At 58.1% G+C, this 14,789-nt stretch overlaps 1 protein-coding gene across 12 annotated transcripts in view; it reads right to left on the reverse strand.

Annotated features, from left to right (window-relative positions):
- MICAL3 (microtubule associated monooxygenase, calponin and LIM domain containing 3) overlaps nucleotides 1–14,789 on the reverse strand; it is a 142,150-nt gene that overhangs the window by 2,448 nt on the left and 124,913 nt on the right. For 8 of the 12 annotated variants that reach the window (XM_065943433.1, XM_065943425.1, XM_065943375.1 and 5 more), the window contains 5 exons: nucleotides 12,433–12,526; nucleotides 8,475–8,525; nucleotides 2,260–2,325; nucleotides 303–402; nucleotides 77–150 (listed from right to left, as the gene is read on the reverse strand). In XM_065943433.1, coding sequence (XP_065799505.1) covers nucleotides 77–150; nucleotides 303–402; nucleotides 2,260–2,325; nucleotides 8,475–8,525; nucleotides 12,433–12,526 — 385 coding nt within the window. The remainder of the gene's footprint in view (nucleotides 1–76; nucleotides 151–302; nucleotides 403–2,259; nucleotides 2,326–8,474; nucleotides 8,526–12,432; nucleotides 12,527–14,789) is intronic. The other 4 variants (XM_065943443.1, XM_065943413.1, XM_065943386.1 and 1 more) reach the window with 3 other exon arrangements.

The following is a 14,789-nucleotide window of genomic DNA, read 5'->3' on the forward strand; positions in this document are numbered from 1 at the left end:
GGTGAGTCCCCTGCAGGGCGGAGGCAGGGAGCCTGCCCCAACAGCCCCCGTGCCCGCCCTGCCCCACCCTGCCTACCTTCCACCGCCATCCGCTCGCGGAGCTCCTGCTGCAGCCGGCTCTGCCGGTCCTCCAGCTCCAGCTCCCGAGCACTGGGGTTTCCGGGGGTTTGGGGGGAAAGGGAAACAAGGAGGTGACTTGTGGGGGTGGCACAGCCCTCATCCCCCACACTAGGAGGGGCTATGCTTCTGCTGCAACAGGCCCTGGGCCCATGCCCCCTTCCACCCCTGCCCAGGGAACTCACAAGATCATCAGCTCCGACTCGTAGCGCACCATGGCGTTCTTCTCCTGCACCAGCTTGAACCACTCCTGCATCAGCTTGGGGTCGTCCTTCTTGCCCATGCCTGCCGAGAGAGGGCATGTCAGGCCACAGTGCCACCATCTCCCGCCAAGGACTGTCACACGGGGACAAATGCGGAGGGCTGCCTGCTGTGCCCAGGCCAGGCCGTGTGTCTTGGGCCACGAGGGCACCACGCCCCCCCAGGGCAGCCTGCGCCTTCCTCTGTCCCCCTCGGCCGGCCCTCACCCCCCAGTGGCTCGCCTGGCCCCTCCTGCTGGACCGCTTGCTTTCTCTGGGGAGGTTCTCAGTGCTCTGCCCTCCTTTTCTTTTCCATTCATTTCGCATGTATTTGGGACTGGCTGGGTCCTAGGTCTGCTCTGAGGGGACCAGTCTAATGAAGAGGCAGATGGCAGACTAGAAGCACACTTACCCTTGCTTTCTGGGAGCCTTGAGTGAGGGGGCCAGCATTTCGCTGTGGCTGCTGACCCAAGGCTGCCTCGTTTCTGACATCCTGACCAGGGAGGTGCCTCTCTCAATCTTGTGACCCCTCGGGCTCCTGACACGTGTTCCCCACAACCCCTGCATGGCAGCACAGCCCCAGGAGGCGTGGGGGTCTCTCCCAGGGCAGGGAGACTGCAGGTTCCCCCCTCTGATCCAAGCCCAGCTGCAGCTTCCGAGCCCCTGCTGCCCACACTCAGATGCCCACACCCCCTTGGCCGACACCTCGGTCTCTACCAGCAGTGGCCTGACCCCCTTCAGGCTCAGCCACGGCAGAGGGAGAGAAGGAAGAGCCTTCCAAGAAGCCATACCACGGAGGGGACACCAGGAAGCCCACGGCTGTGGTGGGTCCCGCCCAGGTGCAGAAACCAGACTGTGGTGGCTCTTGGCTGTTTTCGGATTACAAGCCGCCCTCAGTCTCAGGGAAGCTGGGGGCTGTCTTCCTAGGGAACTGCACGTGAGCACAGCTGGTACCTCTCCCAAGGACACCATGTGCTCATGGGCCCTGAAGTCTGCTCACAGCTGAGCTAAGAGATCTCTCCGAGCTCTGGGGGCATGGGTTGGAAGTCCTCTCCCAGGAAGATCAAACCCAGAGGGCAGGGCACGTCTGCACTGCACTGCACTGCCCTGGGCCCTGGCCGCTGTGCAGCCCGAGCTGAGTGCTGGGCCAGCTCTCCCTGCCCGCCCGGCAACTCGACTCTTTGGCTTCGAAAGCAGCCCCGTCCAGCTGTGCCCATTCCTTCTTGAGCGGCTCTGCACAGGGCACCCACAGGGTGTGGAGGGTGATCCCGGGGTGCCGGGATGACTCCCTCACTGCTCAAGCCAGCTCCAGAGGGACGGCCGAGATGGACGTGGCTGGTGGCGGTCAGCGGGGAGCGAGCGCCGGGGAGGGAAGAGGAAGGTTAGCGGGTTAGCAGGAGCCACACTCCCCGGCCCCACCCGCATGCGGTCAATGACAATCACCCCACAACGGACTGCAAACCAGATGGAGTTAACACACACACTCAGCAAGACACAGGGAAAGAAGTCTGCTTTCAGTGCTTGTCTGGAAAGAACGGGGCATCTGCATAGATCAGTCTTGGTAAGGACAGTATTCCTCGACTCCACCAGCACATATCACTGCCCGCGTCCCGGGATGTGAGGCGGAAGGGCCCGACCACGAGCAGTGACCTGGAACTGCGGTCACTGCAGCCTGAGCGGCCCGAGGGCTGGACCTGCTCCCTGGCTTCACCCCACTCCCCAGTCCCCCCAAGACAGTCGAAGGGATACTGTACCTTGTGAGGGACTGCCACATACTCAGGGGTTTGTAACAGGGCTACCAGGTGTCAGAGGAAGAAGAGAAAGAGCTGGGCTTCGGGTCCCTGCTTGACTAGTGTCGCTACGCCCCTGAGAGGCCGCGGGGAGGAGGTGGGGGTTACGTTACCTTCCTGGACACAGCAAGGGCAGAAGGAGAGAGGTCTACGCCGTGGAGTCCCGCCACTGGGCTCAACTTCAAAAAGGGCCAAACAAGGAGGAGGAGGAGGAGACGACACGGACAGAGAGGAGGAGGAGGCATTCGGAAGTGGGGAGGGACAGGGAGAAGGTGAAGTGGACAAAAAGCATAAAAGTGAGAAAGGAACAACAGGAGGAAAAGAAAAAAAAATACAAGAAATGGAAAAGCAGAAGCAAGGGAAACACAATCTACAAATGAGTTCAGTCCTTCCTTCATCCAGCACAGAAACTGGTCAGGAGCAGCCCTGGGCCCGGGCAGGCGGGCACTCTGTCTTCCTCAGGTCCTTGCTTGGCAGGGTGGGAAGCTAAGAATGACCATGGGCGCCTCTGGGGCTTGGGGATCCTCCTTGAAAACACCCAATGTGCCAGTAGGACTGCCTGAGTGAGAGTTCTCAAGATCACCATGTGGGTAAATCTAAGTGCTGGGGTTCTCCTGGTGTTGAACCCACAAAGGCAGCGCCCTCTGATGGGCCGACACCGGCTCTGCTCTGACCCTGAGCAAGGACTTGTTGGCCCAGTGAGTTCCCCAGAGGCAGCCCCGTCTGTATGAATCACCACTCCGCCTGTGGCCGTGGAGAGCTGACCACCCCTCTCCTGCCCCTTCCTCTCCTCCAGGGGCCGACACCACAGCGGGCACACTGCTACACTGTGGACAAGTCCAAAGCTCACAGAAACAAAGCCGGGGGGTCGTGGACGGGGCGACCAGGAGCAGACGGCGTGCAGGGGACACGGCTGGACTCGGGGCCTGGGCTCTCAAGGGAGCGGGCCTGCTCAGCAAGGGACCATCACAGAACCACAGGCACATGCAGGAGCCAGGGCCCCCGGGGCGGGGAGCAGGGGCTGGGCCGTTAGAGAGAACCCCGTTTAGGTGAACACGAGGGCCAAGCAGATGTGAGCTGGGAGGCCCGTCACCGGGTGACGGGAGCGAGTGCAGGTGCCCTGTGTTCTCTTTCTTTAAAGTCCTTTTGCGTGTTCTCTGTAGGCTTTTGAGCCTGGTATCAGGCGAAACTTCAGGACTAAAGCAGACAGAGGCTCTGGGTTTATGGTGGGTGTGTGCAGAGGCCATGAGTGTGTGTGGTGGGTGTGCAGAGGCTGTGTGTGTGTGATGGGTGGGTGCAGAGGCTGTGTGTGTGTGGTGGGTGGGCGCAGAGGCTGTGTGTGTGTGGTGGGTGGGCGCAGAGGCTGTGTATGTGTGATGGGTGTGGACAGAGGCCATGTGTGTGTGTGGTGGGTGTGCAGAGGCTGTGTGTGTGTGGTGGGTGTGCAGAGGCTGTGTGTTTGTGGTGGGTGTGTTCACAGGCTCTGTGTGTGTGTGGTGGGTGTGATCACAGGCTCTGTGTGTGTGGTGGGTGTATCAGAGGCTCTGTGTATGTGATGGGTGCGTGCAGAGGCTGTGTGTGTGTAGTGGGTGTGTTCACAGGCTCTGTGTGTGTTCAAAGGCCATGTGTGTGTGTGGAGGGTATGTGCAGAGGCTGTATGTGTGGTGCATGTGCAGCGATCACAGTGATTCAGTGTTCTGGACAGATGTGGCCATGACCAGCTGGTCACTGAGGCAAGCAAGAAGCTTCTTTCTTACAAACACCCTCAGCTTATACTCGTCTACATCTAGCCTTCTCTGCCTCAAGATGGGTGCTCAGACACCTGCACACACCCTCAAACAATAGGGTCCCCAGCTCTGCTGCCCCCTGGGACAGATGCTACACATGAACAGGCTGTGGGAACAGTGGAACAGCATCTGTGCTCATCAGCAAAGTCAGGGACTCAACATGGTCACACGCATCCAAACAAGGAAGCCTGTGCCTGCAGGTGAGAATGTGCTTCCCCTTCCAGACATCACGGAACACAGCTTTAGACCCTTTTATGAGAGCACGTCCCAGACGCCCTTCCGTACAGAGGACAGCATGAGACCACAGGACAGGACTCAGGACGGAAATCTGCAGGGGCTCCCTGGTGGCAACGGGCAGTGCAGACACAAAAGGGCCAGAGCCCCGGAGGTGGGGTGTGACACTCTTCCTGAACCTTCCTGAGGGCTCTGGTGTTTGCAGTGTATACTTTATAATCAGAAAACCAACCAATAAATACTGTTTTAAGGAGAAGAAAAACCAACCAAACAAGGTGAGCTTCCACCCCAGGCCTGAACCTGACATAAGTGTGCAAGGGAGGCACAGAGGCGCAGTTTGAAGCTAATCTCGTCTTGTCTGGAGATGTGAGAGACACAGATGTGGGTCACCCGTGGGAGGCGCAGAATGGTCGCCACTCTCACAGCAAACAGAAGTCACTTCTGTTAGTCATGCTCCTGTGTGTGCGTCACTCACAGACCCCAGTCACCACCCCGAGTGCCCATGGCCCACGGCCCTGAGGGCGTGACGGTCACCAGCACCCACCCTCCCCGACATCGGGGCAGGCCACACGAGTCAAGAGTTTGAAAAGCTGCAACTTATCATCGTGCACCGAGGCACATCCCACGGATTCCAGAGAGCTGTATGCACTGGGCGTGAGAGCGTGTCAGAGACCAAAACACGGGCACAAGGGCAGCCTTGTCGAGCCCCAGCACTGGCCCCAGCGGCTGCCCGAGGTGCAGGGTCAACCGTGCACACCCCGGCCAGGATCTGCCTCATTCCCCCACCCAGTGCAGAGAGCCTTCCTTCGGGAAGCAAACCCAACAAAGGGAGGCAGCCCGAGGAGGGGGCGGGCGCCAGACCTGGAAGGGTCACTGCGCCACCCTTCCCCGCCGAATGAAGAGGACCAGAGAGGATGAGTGGCGGGGCTGGGGACACAAAGCGGCCTGAAGCCAGTCTCATCTCCCCGCTCAGGGTCGCTCCGACATCACCTTGCCTCTTTTGTGGCTGGCAGGACCCCATGGGCTGTGGACCCCATGGGCTGGCAGGACCCCATGGGCTGTGGACCCCATGGGCTGGCAGGACCCCATGGGCTGTGGACAGCGGGCAGTCACAGCCAGTCTGGTGGCAATTCCTCCTCTCCGCTTGTTCTTTCTCTGCTTCCATCTCTCCCGTTTCCTCATACAGGCTTTGTCCGAAGCACTGCATCCTCCCTCCCGCCTCGTTGTCTCACTGCAGGGACCCTCAGGGTAACTAGAACACTGTGGCTGGTTTGCAAGCCGCATGGCGGCATGCTGCATCTGACGGGATAGAAGGTTCTCCCTGACAGCCCTGGCCTATTAAGCATAGAGCTGGGGAGATGCCTTATTGGGAAATTCAGTATGAGACAAACCTCTAGACTGGGCGGAAATGAAGAGGGAAAAGCACATGAAAACTGAGCTCTAACAAACACACACACAGGCTGGGACACACCCCCACACAGAGGCTGGGACATGCGCGCGTGCACATGTGCACACACACAGGCTGGGACACACACACACATGTGCACACACATAGGCTGGGAGACACACACGTGTGTGTGCACACACAGACTGAGACACACATGTATACACGCACAGGCTTGGACATGCACACACACAGACTGGGACATACACACACACACACACACAGGAATGCTGGGGAATCTGAAGGACTGACATTTCTTAAAAGCAAAACCGAGCCAGGCTCATGCTCAGACAGAACAGATCAGCCAACAATCTCCCAGCATCAACTCAGGGGAGCGAACAGCACAGGAAGGCTCAGAGCGGGGTGGGCACATACCCCCATCACAGCCCATGGCAAAAAATGAAAACCCCTTCCCAGTCCCTCATGCCACTTCTAAACCACTCATGCTCTTTCCATTTCCCCTGGAGATGTACAAATCAAGAGGTGAAGTCTGGAAACCAGAAATGGGGTGTGAATATCTCTAATTCAAAGTTCTCTGGAAGAGATACAGTCTTCACCTGAAGACATCCAGGTCTCCTCCCTGGTCTAGAGCAACAAGGGCGGTGGCTGGGCAGCAGGACCCTGTCTCTGTTCTTTAATGGGTCCTCTGCAATCCCAAGGTGCAGCTCTGTGAAGAGGAGTCTTGATACTCTCTGGCTCAAAAGAAGACTTTAAAGGTCTGGAGCCTTTAAGTCGGCTGAGAGTCACTCTAAGACCCCAGGGGGGTATGACAGTGCGACAGGCAGGGGCTGGGCAGGGACTTCAGCCTGGACTTCTCCCTCTCACCTCATAGGAAGCACAATTGGTACTGGGTTCTCGTGGCCCTTTGGGGATACAAATTGGTGGGCTATAGTCCATGCGGCCACAAACAGTTGGATACAACTGAGCAACTGAGCCCATGCAGCAGACAAGTGATCAGGCTCTACATCTCAGGCTCCAGATTTCAAGAGGGTAAAATTCCACCCAATAATGAGACTGCCAAGTGCTCCGTGGAGGAGACATCAGCAGGAACTGAAATGGGAGCTGCTTCTGACATCTACCTTCTCCCCCCAGACTTGTGGGTGGCGGTAGCTGCCATGTGAGGGCGGAGACCCTAGAGCCACAGCGGGTTGATGCGTGAGGACGTGAATCGGGCAGCAGGGGTTTATAATTCAGAGATACACTGAGCTCCTCTCTCTACATATTTCACTCTCCCCCGGAACTTGTTGGAATTCTAAATCCAGAAGGCTGGAAGCTGGAATCCAGGGACACAGAAATGGAAACAGCCAGCATCTTATCACTCAAGCACCAGCAGTGAAGGGAAGAAAAGTGGCCACACGAGGTCATCAGTGTGGCTGACGTTCTCAAGCTGGGAGGGGAGGCTGAATGCAGTTTCAAAGAAACAGGTTTGACAGTCCTTCCCAGGAGACTTTGAATTAAACAAAACAATTGAGATTCATTTGGATTGACACCGACGTTCCCAGATGTGTCAGGAGGAGGCAGAAAGTGAGCCCAGGACATTAGTCAGGATGGGGTCTGTTAGTTGGGGTGTAAGCATGAGCCCTTTTACAGCACCAACGGGCATGAGCTGGCAGCACCTGCACACTGGAAGCTCAAGCCCTGGAGGGCCATGGAGAGGGTGGACCCGGGGAACTGGGATCAGAAAGCAGAGGGGAGGCCAGGACACCCACCCCAAGCAGGCCGGAAGCCTCCTAACTGGTGTAGCCTCTCTAGGACCAGGGCTCTGTCTTGAGTTGCAGTTACAATCATGCTTGGTTTTTAAATGAATGAGCCAAAAAGAGACTCTCTTAGAAGAATGGAATTATGGTAAAAAAAAAAAAAAAGAATGAGAAAGATCTTGCCCGCTCTTGTCCATTTTCAGGCACAGAGCCTGCCTGGGAGACAAAGAGGTCTGACCACCTGACCAGGATGCAGGACTCCAAGAAAGCGCTGGGCCTGGGAGCCCCGGGAGTAGCTGCTGGCTCAGCTCCTGACATGAGGGCAGCCGTCCAGGGGAGTCACCAGCCAGGTCCAGAGGCGATACTCCTGCCTGGGTGCTTCTCTGATCCAGCACGAACGGTGAGCCTTGTACAGCAAGACACCCACAGACTGGACTCCTCTGAGACAGTGGTTCTACTGTAGAAGTGGCCTGGGACGCTTGCTAAAGCAGGGGACCAGGCCTCACCTCCAGGATCCCTGACTCAGAAGCTCAGGGGTGAGGGTGGGAGGAGGGGGTGAGACTCTGCAGTTCTAACAGGCCCGGGTCTGGAGGCTGCAAGGACCACACACACAGGACTGGTCTTGACTTCTGAGTTTGGTGAAAAGAGGACACAGTAGTCCCAGGACAGAGTAGGGGGAACTGAACATCCTCAGACGCCTCCCCCGGGCACCTGGACCTTTCAGGTCAGCATAAACATGTGCTGACGGAGGCTATGGGCATCCTGGGAGAGGTGTGAGGGAGGGGGCTCGGGAAGATTGTGGTGGAGCCTGTGCGTGCTTGCCTGAGTGTATATGTGCACGCACACCAGTTGCTACCATCAAACGACCAAATGGTGTCAGTGGGGCTGGAATGCAGATTGGATCAGAGGCTGATGCTGCAGCTGGTGAACCTCTAAATTTACCAGTTCAGGTCAGTTCAGGCCCAGCAACAAGGGTTGTCTCAGGTCTCCCCCACCACGCACATATGGCGAGGCCGAGTCAGCACACTGCTCTGTCTGAGCTGGAAAAGGGCCTGTGCTTTACCATCCGGTTATGGTTATCAGGCTGGCTTCTTGCTCTCTGTGAGCGGGGGCGGGGAGGAGGGGGAGTCAGCAGGGTTAGCTCTGTAACAGGTCTGCATACATACCACCCAGGTGCAAGTCGACGAGGTCAATGCAATAAGACTCTCCCCAAAAGTCTACAACAAGGAATCGGGGCAGCGTTATTGGATCAGGTAACCCTCTGGACCCCCAGCCCCTGGCAGTCAAGGGCGTGAAGCATAAGAAACACCCAGGGAGGCAGCAGGAAGCATGCGTTTCCCCCAGGCACCCCCACACACATGCTTCGGCCACAGGCCTCCCGGTGCCTGGGGTGGTCCCGAAAACCAAGGCGGGGGGTGGGGGGGATGGAAGGGGGCAGCGTGTAGCCAACCAGCAGCTGGGACAGGGCCTTGGCTCTGCTGGAGATCCTGCTGGGATCCAACCTCATCTAATTCAGACTTAGGAAATGTGAGGGGCAGGTCAAAGGCTATGGACTTCCCTAGTTTCACAGTATCAGAAGCCCCAGACTAAGAGGCTGAAGGCCAGACGTGAACGCCTAAAGAGGCTGTGTTAGCTCTCAGCTCGCCTGTCCATACTGACCCCAAGTGGAGCAGAACCACACCTGCTAAACAGGTCTGAGTGAAAGAGGCTCTGTGGCCCTCAAGGTCAGGCCCCCAGACAGCAGAAAACAGTGGCGTCTCGCTCCACAGCTGCCCCGCCAGCACTCCTGTTCATCACAGCGCGGCAAGAGTTACCCCAGGACCATAACAAGTGCAAGCGCAGTCAGCTGCAGCTTAACACCCTTTCCTCCTCATCTCACAACCCAACAGCTGGTCCCGGCAGCCTCCAGTTCCACATGAGAGCTCCCCGTGGGGGACACAGACACCAGAATGTTGAACGAGGCTGTCCCAGTAGGTTCCGAAAATAAAGAGGGCTTCCCAGCTGCTCCAGACCACACACCTCGGGAATCTCGGTCTTCTCTGAGGCTCTGACCCCAGACCTACTGTCTGGATGCACGTCAGCCTTCTCTGGAGGGCAGCTCAGCCAACACTGACACCTCAGAGAACCCATGGACTAAGACCGCATGGCTGGTTCAGGAAAGGAGTTGACCAGTGCTGCTCAGCCCACAGGGGCGTCCTCAAGGGCTCGGCCACCGGCAAGCACACCAGCGAGAGCAAAGGGACATGAAGCCCAAGAGAAGACGATGTAGCCAGGTGGGAACACAACTGAGGAAGTGAGGTGCTTGAAATGAAGAAAGCAAAGCTCCGGGTTCCTGTGTCCAGCTACTCCATCCTGTTTCCGAAATGCATTGTGGGAATTTCCCAACAGAGGTACCACTGCCTGTATATGAACCGGGGATGCACATTTGGACAGAAGTGCTGGAAAGTCTTGCTTAGTGGACTCTGGATCAGAACTCTGGTTTTCATCCTGCTCTCTGGAATGCCCGGGCTCTGCAGGTGGCGTTCTGGGCTCTCCCAATACCTGACTCACAGCCACTTCTAATTCAGCAATAAATTTCAATAGGACATACCACATTCGAATCTGTGATCCACTAGCTTGTGACCCACGGAAGCCCATCACCACGCTGACCTGTGCTGTCAGGTCAACTTGCTTCTGTGCGGCCCCAGGACCACCAGGCTTCCTCTGCCCTGTGTGTGTGTGTCCATCCAGCCTGTCAGGACACTTCATTCATCAACTTAAGTCCTAGCCTGTGAGCAGTCTCACTCACGGAACCCACCTCTCAAAGCATCCTACCAGCTGACCCTCCAGGTGCAGGCTGACCCTCCAGGCGCAGGCTGACCCTCCTGGTGCAGGGCGAACCTCCAGGCGCAGGCTGACCCTCCGGGCGCAGGCTGACCCTCCAGGTGCAGGCTGACCCTCCGGGCGCAGAGTGAACCTCCAGGCGCAAGCTGACCCTTCAGGCGCAGAGTGACCCTCCGGGCACAGGCTGACCCTCCAGGCGCAGGCTGACCCTCCGGGCGCAGGGTGACCCTCCAAGTGCAGGCTGACCCTCCGGGCACAGGCTGACCCTCCAGGCACAGGCCGGCCCTCCAGGTGACATGACTCACAGTACAGCTGGCTCTGGGTTCATTGCATGTTTGGGAGCATATATCTGAGGTCTGTTCTTCCCCAGGAATCTAAACTGCAGTTGGATCCGTAGCGATTCTGCTGTGACAGCAGCTCCAACTTTAAGCTTCAGATGCCTAGACCATTCTCACTGTGCACACGCTGAATTCCCATGGCTGTACATGACCTGCTTCCATTTACAATCACCACCTCTGCACACCAGGGTGCCCGCCATGCAACCAGGGCTGGACTGGATACTGAGGTTCTTAGCCTTGCAGTTCTCTACCACAACCTGCATTTTCCAATCTGTGTTCATTAACATTTAAGAGTAACTTTTTTTTTTTCACTTTAAACTTGAAACCATAATTTATCTTGTAAAAAGATTCTGCTGTTGATAAAACAGCTTGAAATCCACTGACACAGATGAAATTCTGGTTGTATATGTTTGCAAAGGGGTAATTATCTAAACAACTAGAAAGAGGAATTTCAGCAAAACCCCAGGCCAGTCTCCAGTGGGCCCTTTCCTCTGGCCCCTTGGCAGGCAGCAGCCTGATAAGGAAATGCCGAGGGGCTGTCAAGGACCCACCATGGGCAGCCAGCAGGGCCATGAGTGCTGTGGGGAACATATGCCAGGATGAGGTCCCTGTGAGGGACCACCTTCCGCCACGGCAGGTGGAATCCGAGGGCCCAGGGCCCTCCTAGGACCTTCAGCCAGCAGAGACAGCAGCAGAGGCACAGCTGCGGGTCCCCATTCACACCAGGTACAGGACAGCTCCCTCCAGGCGGTCAAGGCTTGACTGAGGAGGCCGGGGTCAGGGCATGCAGCGTGGGGGCACTGCCCGTTCACCTGAGCCCCCACTCCTGGACACAGGGTCTAGTTTTCACTCTGGTGGCACAGAGTCCAGGATCAGGCAAGACCAAGACATCACAGCTCATCTTTCTGCCTCATCCCCTCTTCACCTGAAGGTCACCCTGCGTCGACCGCTGGCTGAATTCCGGGCAGGAAGGCCCTGGACAGGAGACTTCCTTCGTGCCTGCCTGGCTCCACACCGAGCGCCGGGCCTCCAGAACCCCACAGATGCGTCCTGACACCAGGCACTCACTCGGAGGCCAGCTGTCGGTCAGTCTTCCAGCAAGATCAGAGGCAGCGATGACTGTACTGGTGGCCACCTCTTCCTGCTTCTTCTTTGGTTTATCCTCAGCCCACCTGCCCGGAGACACTCCACCCCACCCCGGAGCACAACCACCACAGCACCTGTCTTCACTGCAGGCTGCATGAGCCCGTTCTGACCCTGGTTGCGGTGCTCTCCACAAAAGGGTGGAGGCTCCAGACTCGGGGACGCTGGGGAATGCAGGGAAGAGTCCCTCGAGTGGGGGTGGGGCTGCAGTGGGGCTGGTCCAGGGGTTCAAGGTCCTGAACCAAGAGGCCATCCTGGGCGCTGGGTGCCTCCTTGCTTTCCCTGCAGGCTCTGGGGAGAGTGGTTTGACCGCATGGCCCCCATGGTCTGCCCCAGCACACGGCCCTCACAGCCTCTTCCCAGGCTCTACCCTGCTGTGCCCCAACTGCCCGCCCCCAGGACCGAGCCTGGTCCACCCTGGGGTGTCTGTGATGCCACCCACAGCAGGGCCCGTGGGAGGGGTGGGGAGCTGCACGTGCAGTTCTGTGATGGCCCCTTGTCACTGCCTGCCCTGCTCCCAGCCGCTGTCTTCTTGGGGAGACGATGGGGAGGGGAGGGAGGGGGAGGCCCGGGGCATCACCAGCAGACATGGGGGACGAGGGCAGGGGGAGCCCTGAGACGGGGGGGTGGGGGCCAGGCTCGGGGAGCCCCAGACGCATAGGCCTTTCTCCTCCTTTGCTTCACAGGAAGCCCCAGATCCCAGTGACCGGAGAGTCCCAGAGAATCCTGCTGGACAGCCACTGACTCCGCGGCAGCTAGCCTCCCGTGGGGGGTGGGGCGGGGCTTTCCCGAGGACCCTGTCCTCTAGGCCCAGCGGTACCTGCTTCCCCACGCAGCGCCTTCTCCACGGCGACCCCCCTCTCCTCCAGCTGCCGCTGCTTCTCCTCCACCTGCTCCAGCTGCCGCTGGATGATCTGCGGGCGACACACAGTGAGTGTAAGGGGTGAGGGGAGGACACTGTGAGGGGGAGGGGGAGGGGAGGACACTGTGAGGGGGAGGGGAGGACACTGTGAGGGGGAGGGGTGGACAGTGTGAGGGGGAGGGGAGGACAGTGTGAGGGGGAGGGGAGGACAGTGTGAGGGGGAGGGGAGGACACTGTGAGGGGGAGGGGGAGGGGAGGACACTGTGAGGGGGAGGGGAGGACACTGTGAGGGGGAGGGGTGGACAGTGTGAGGGGGAGGGGAGGACAGTGTGAGGGGGAGGGGAGGACAGTGTGAGGGGGAGGGGAGGACACTGTGAGGGGGAGGGGTGGACAGTGTGAGGGGGAGGGGTGGACAGTGTGAGGGGGAGGGGAGGACACTGAGGGGGAGGGGTGGACAGTGTGAGGGGGAGGGGAGGACACTGTGAGGGGGAGGGGTGGACAGTGTGAGGGGGAGGGGTGGACAGTGTGAGGGGAAGGGGTGGACAGTGTGAGGGGGAGGGGTGGACAGTGTGAGGGGAAGGGGAGGACACTGTGAGGGGGAGGGGTGGACAGTGTGAGGGGGAGGGGTGGACAGTGTGAGGGGGAGGGGTGGACACAATGTGAGGAGGAGGGGAGGACACACAGTGTGAATGTGAGGGGGAGGGGAGGACACAGTGTGAGGGGAGGGGAGGACACAGTGTGAGGAGGAGGGGTGGACACAGTGTGAATGTGAGGGGGAGGGGAGGACACAGTGTGAGGGGAGGGGAGGACACAGTGTGGGGGGAGGGGAGGACACAGGGTGGGGGGAGGGGAGGACACTGAGTGTGGGAGGGAGGGGAGGACACAGTGTGAGGGGGAGGGGAGGACACAGTGTGAGGGGAGGGGAGGACACAGTGTGAGGGGAGGGGAGGACACAGTGTGGGGGGAGGGGAGGACACAGGGTGGGGGGAGGGGAGGACACTGAGTGTGGGAGGGAGGGGAGGACACAGTGTGAGGGGGAGGGGTGGATACACAGTGTGAATGTGAGGAGGAGGGGTGGACACACAGTGTAAGAGGGAGGGGTGGACACTGTGAGGGGGGAGGGGTGGACGCAGTGAGGGGGGAGGGTGAGGAAGACACACACAGTGAGGGAGGAGGGGAGGGGAGAGGAGCGGGGACGGGGGTGAACCCTCAGGTAGCCAGGACGCTGGGATCTGGGTGGCTGTCCGGGGCACACAGAGAGGCTGAGAATGCTCCAGCAGGGCTTCCTGACAGTCTGGAAACCCTGCTTCCACAAGAGTAAAAAACACCCAGCACAGACCTGCAGCTGCCAAAGGGGTGGGGAGTAAACAGGGAAGGACTGGGAATTTGGAGTAAGAGGTGCAAAGTATTATATACAGGAAGGATATAACAAGAGCCTACTATATAGCACAGGGAACTGTAGCCAATCTTCTGGGATAAACTCTCATAGAAAAGATTAAAAAAAAAAAAAAAGAATGTCTATGTGTGTATAACTGAGTCACTTTGCGGTACAGCAGAAATTGGCATAACATTGTAAACCAGCTATCTTCAATTAGGGCTTCCCAGGCGGCACCAAATCTGCCTGCCAATGCAAGAGACATAATGAGACACAGGTCTGATCCCTGGGTTGGGAAGATCCCCTGAAGGAGGGTATGGCAATCCACTCCAGTACTCTTGCCTGGAGAATCCCATGGACAGAAGAATCTGGCGGGCTGCAGGCCATAGGGTTGAAAAGAGTCAGACAAGACTGAAGCAACTTAGCACACAAGCATACTTCAATTCAAGAAAGAAACAGCAGCACCCATGTGGTGTGGACCAGCCACGCTCTGCAAGGAACAAGGTTTCTTGAGGATACTGGACCCCTGGGAGGACATTGCACCCAGAAGCCCTAGTCTGTTGTTGTTTAGTTGCTAAATTGTGTCTGAATCTTTGTGACCCTATGGACTGTACTAGCCAGACTCCTCTGTCCATAGTATTTTCCAGGCAATTCTGGAGTGGGCTGCCATTTCCTTCTCCAGGGGATCTTCCCGACCCAGGAATCGAACTCGTGTCTTGTGTACTGGCAGGCAGATTCTTTACCAATGAGCCACCAGGGAATACTTTACATTAAAAAATTATTTTTTGTTAAAAGGGAGAAACAAACATCAGAAGGCCTGGGCCTGAGGACAGCGCCAACCTGTAAACCCAGGTGTGTCAGAGGCCAGCCGGACTGGCTGGTTTACGGTGGTTATTCCAGAGCTGGGAACCTGGGAGACCCCAGGCTGGGCAGGCTTCTA

Source organism: Muntiacus reevesi, chromosome 1 (genome assembly GCF_963930625.1).
Source record: "Muntiacus reevesi chromosome 1, mMunRee1.1, whole genome shotgun sequence".
Classification (NCBI taxonomy): Eukaryota; Metazoa; Chordata; class Mammalia; order Artiodactyla; family Cervidae; genus Muntiacus; species Muntiacus reevesi.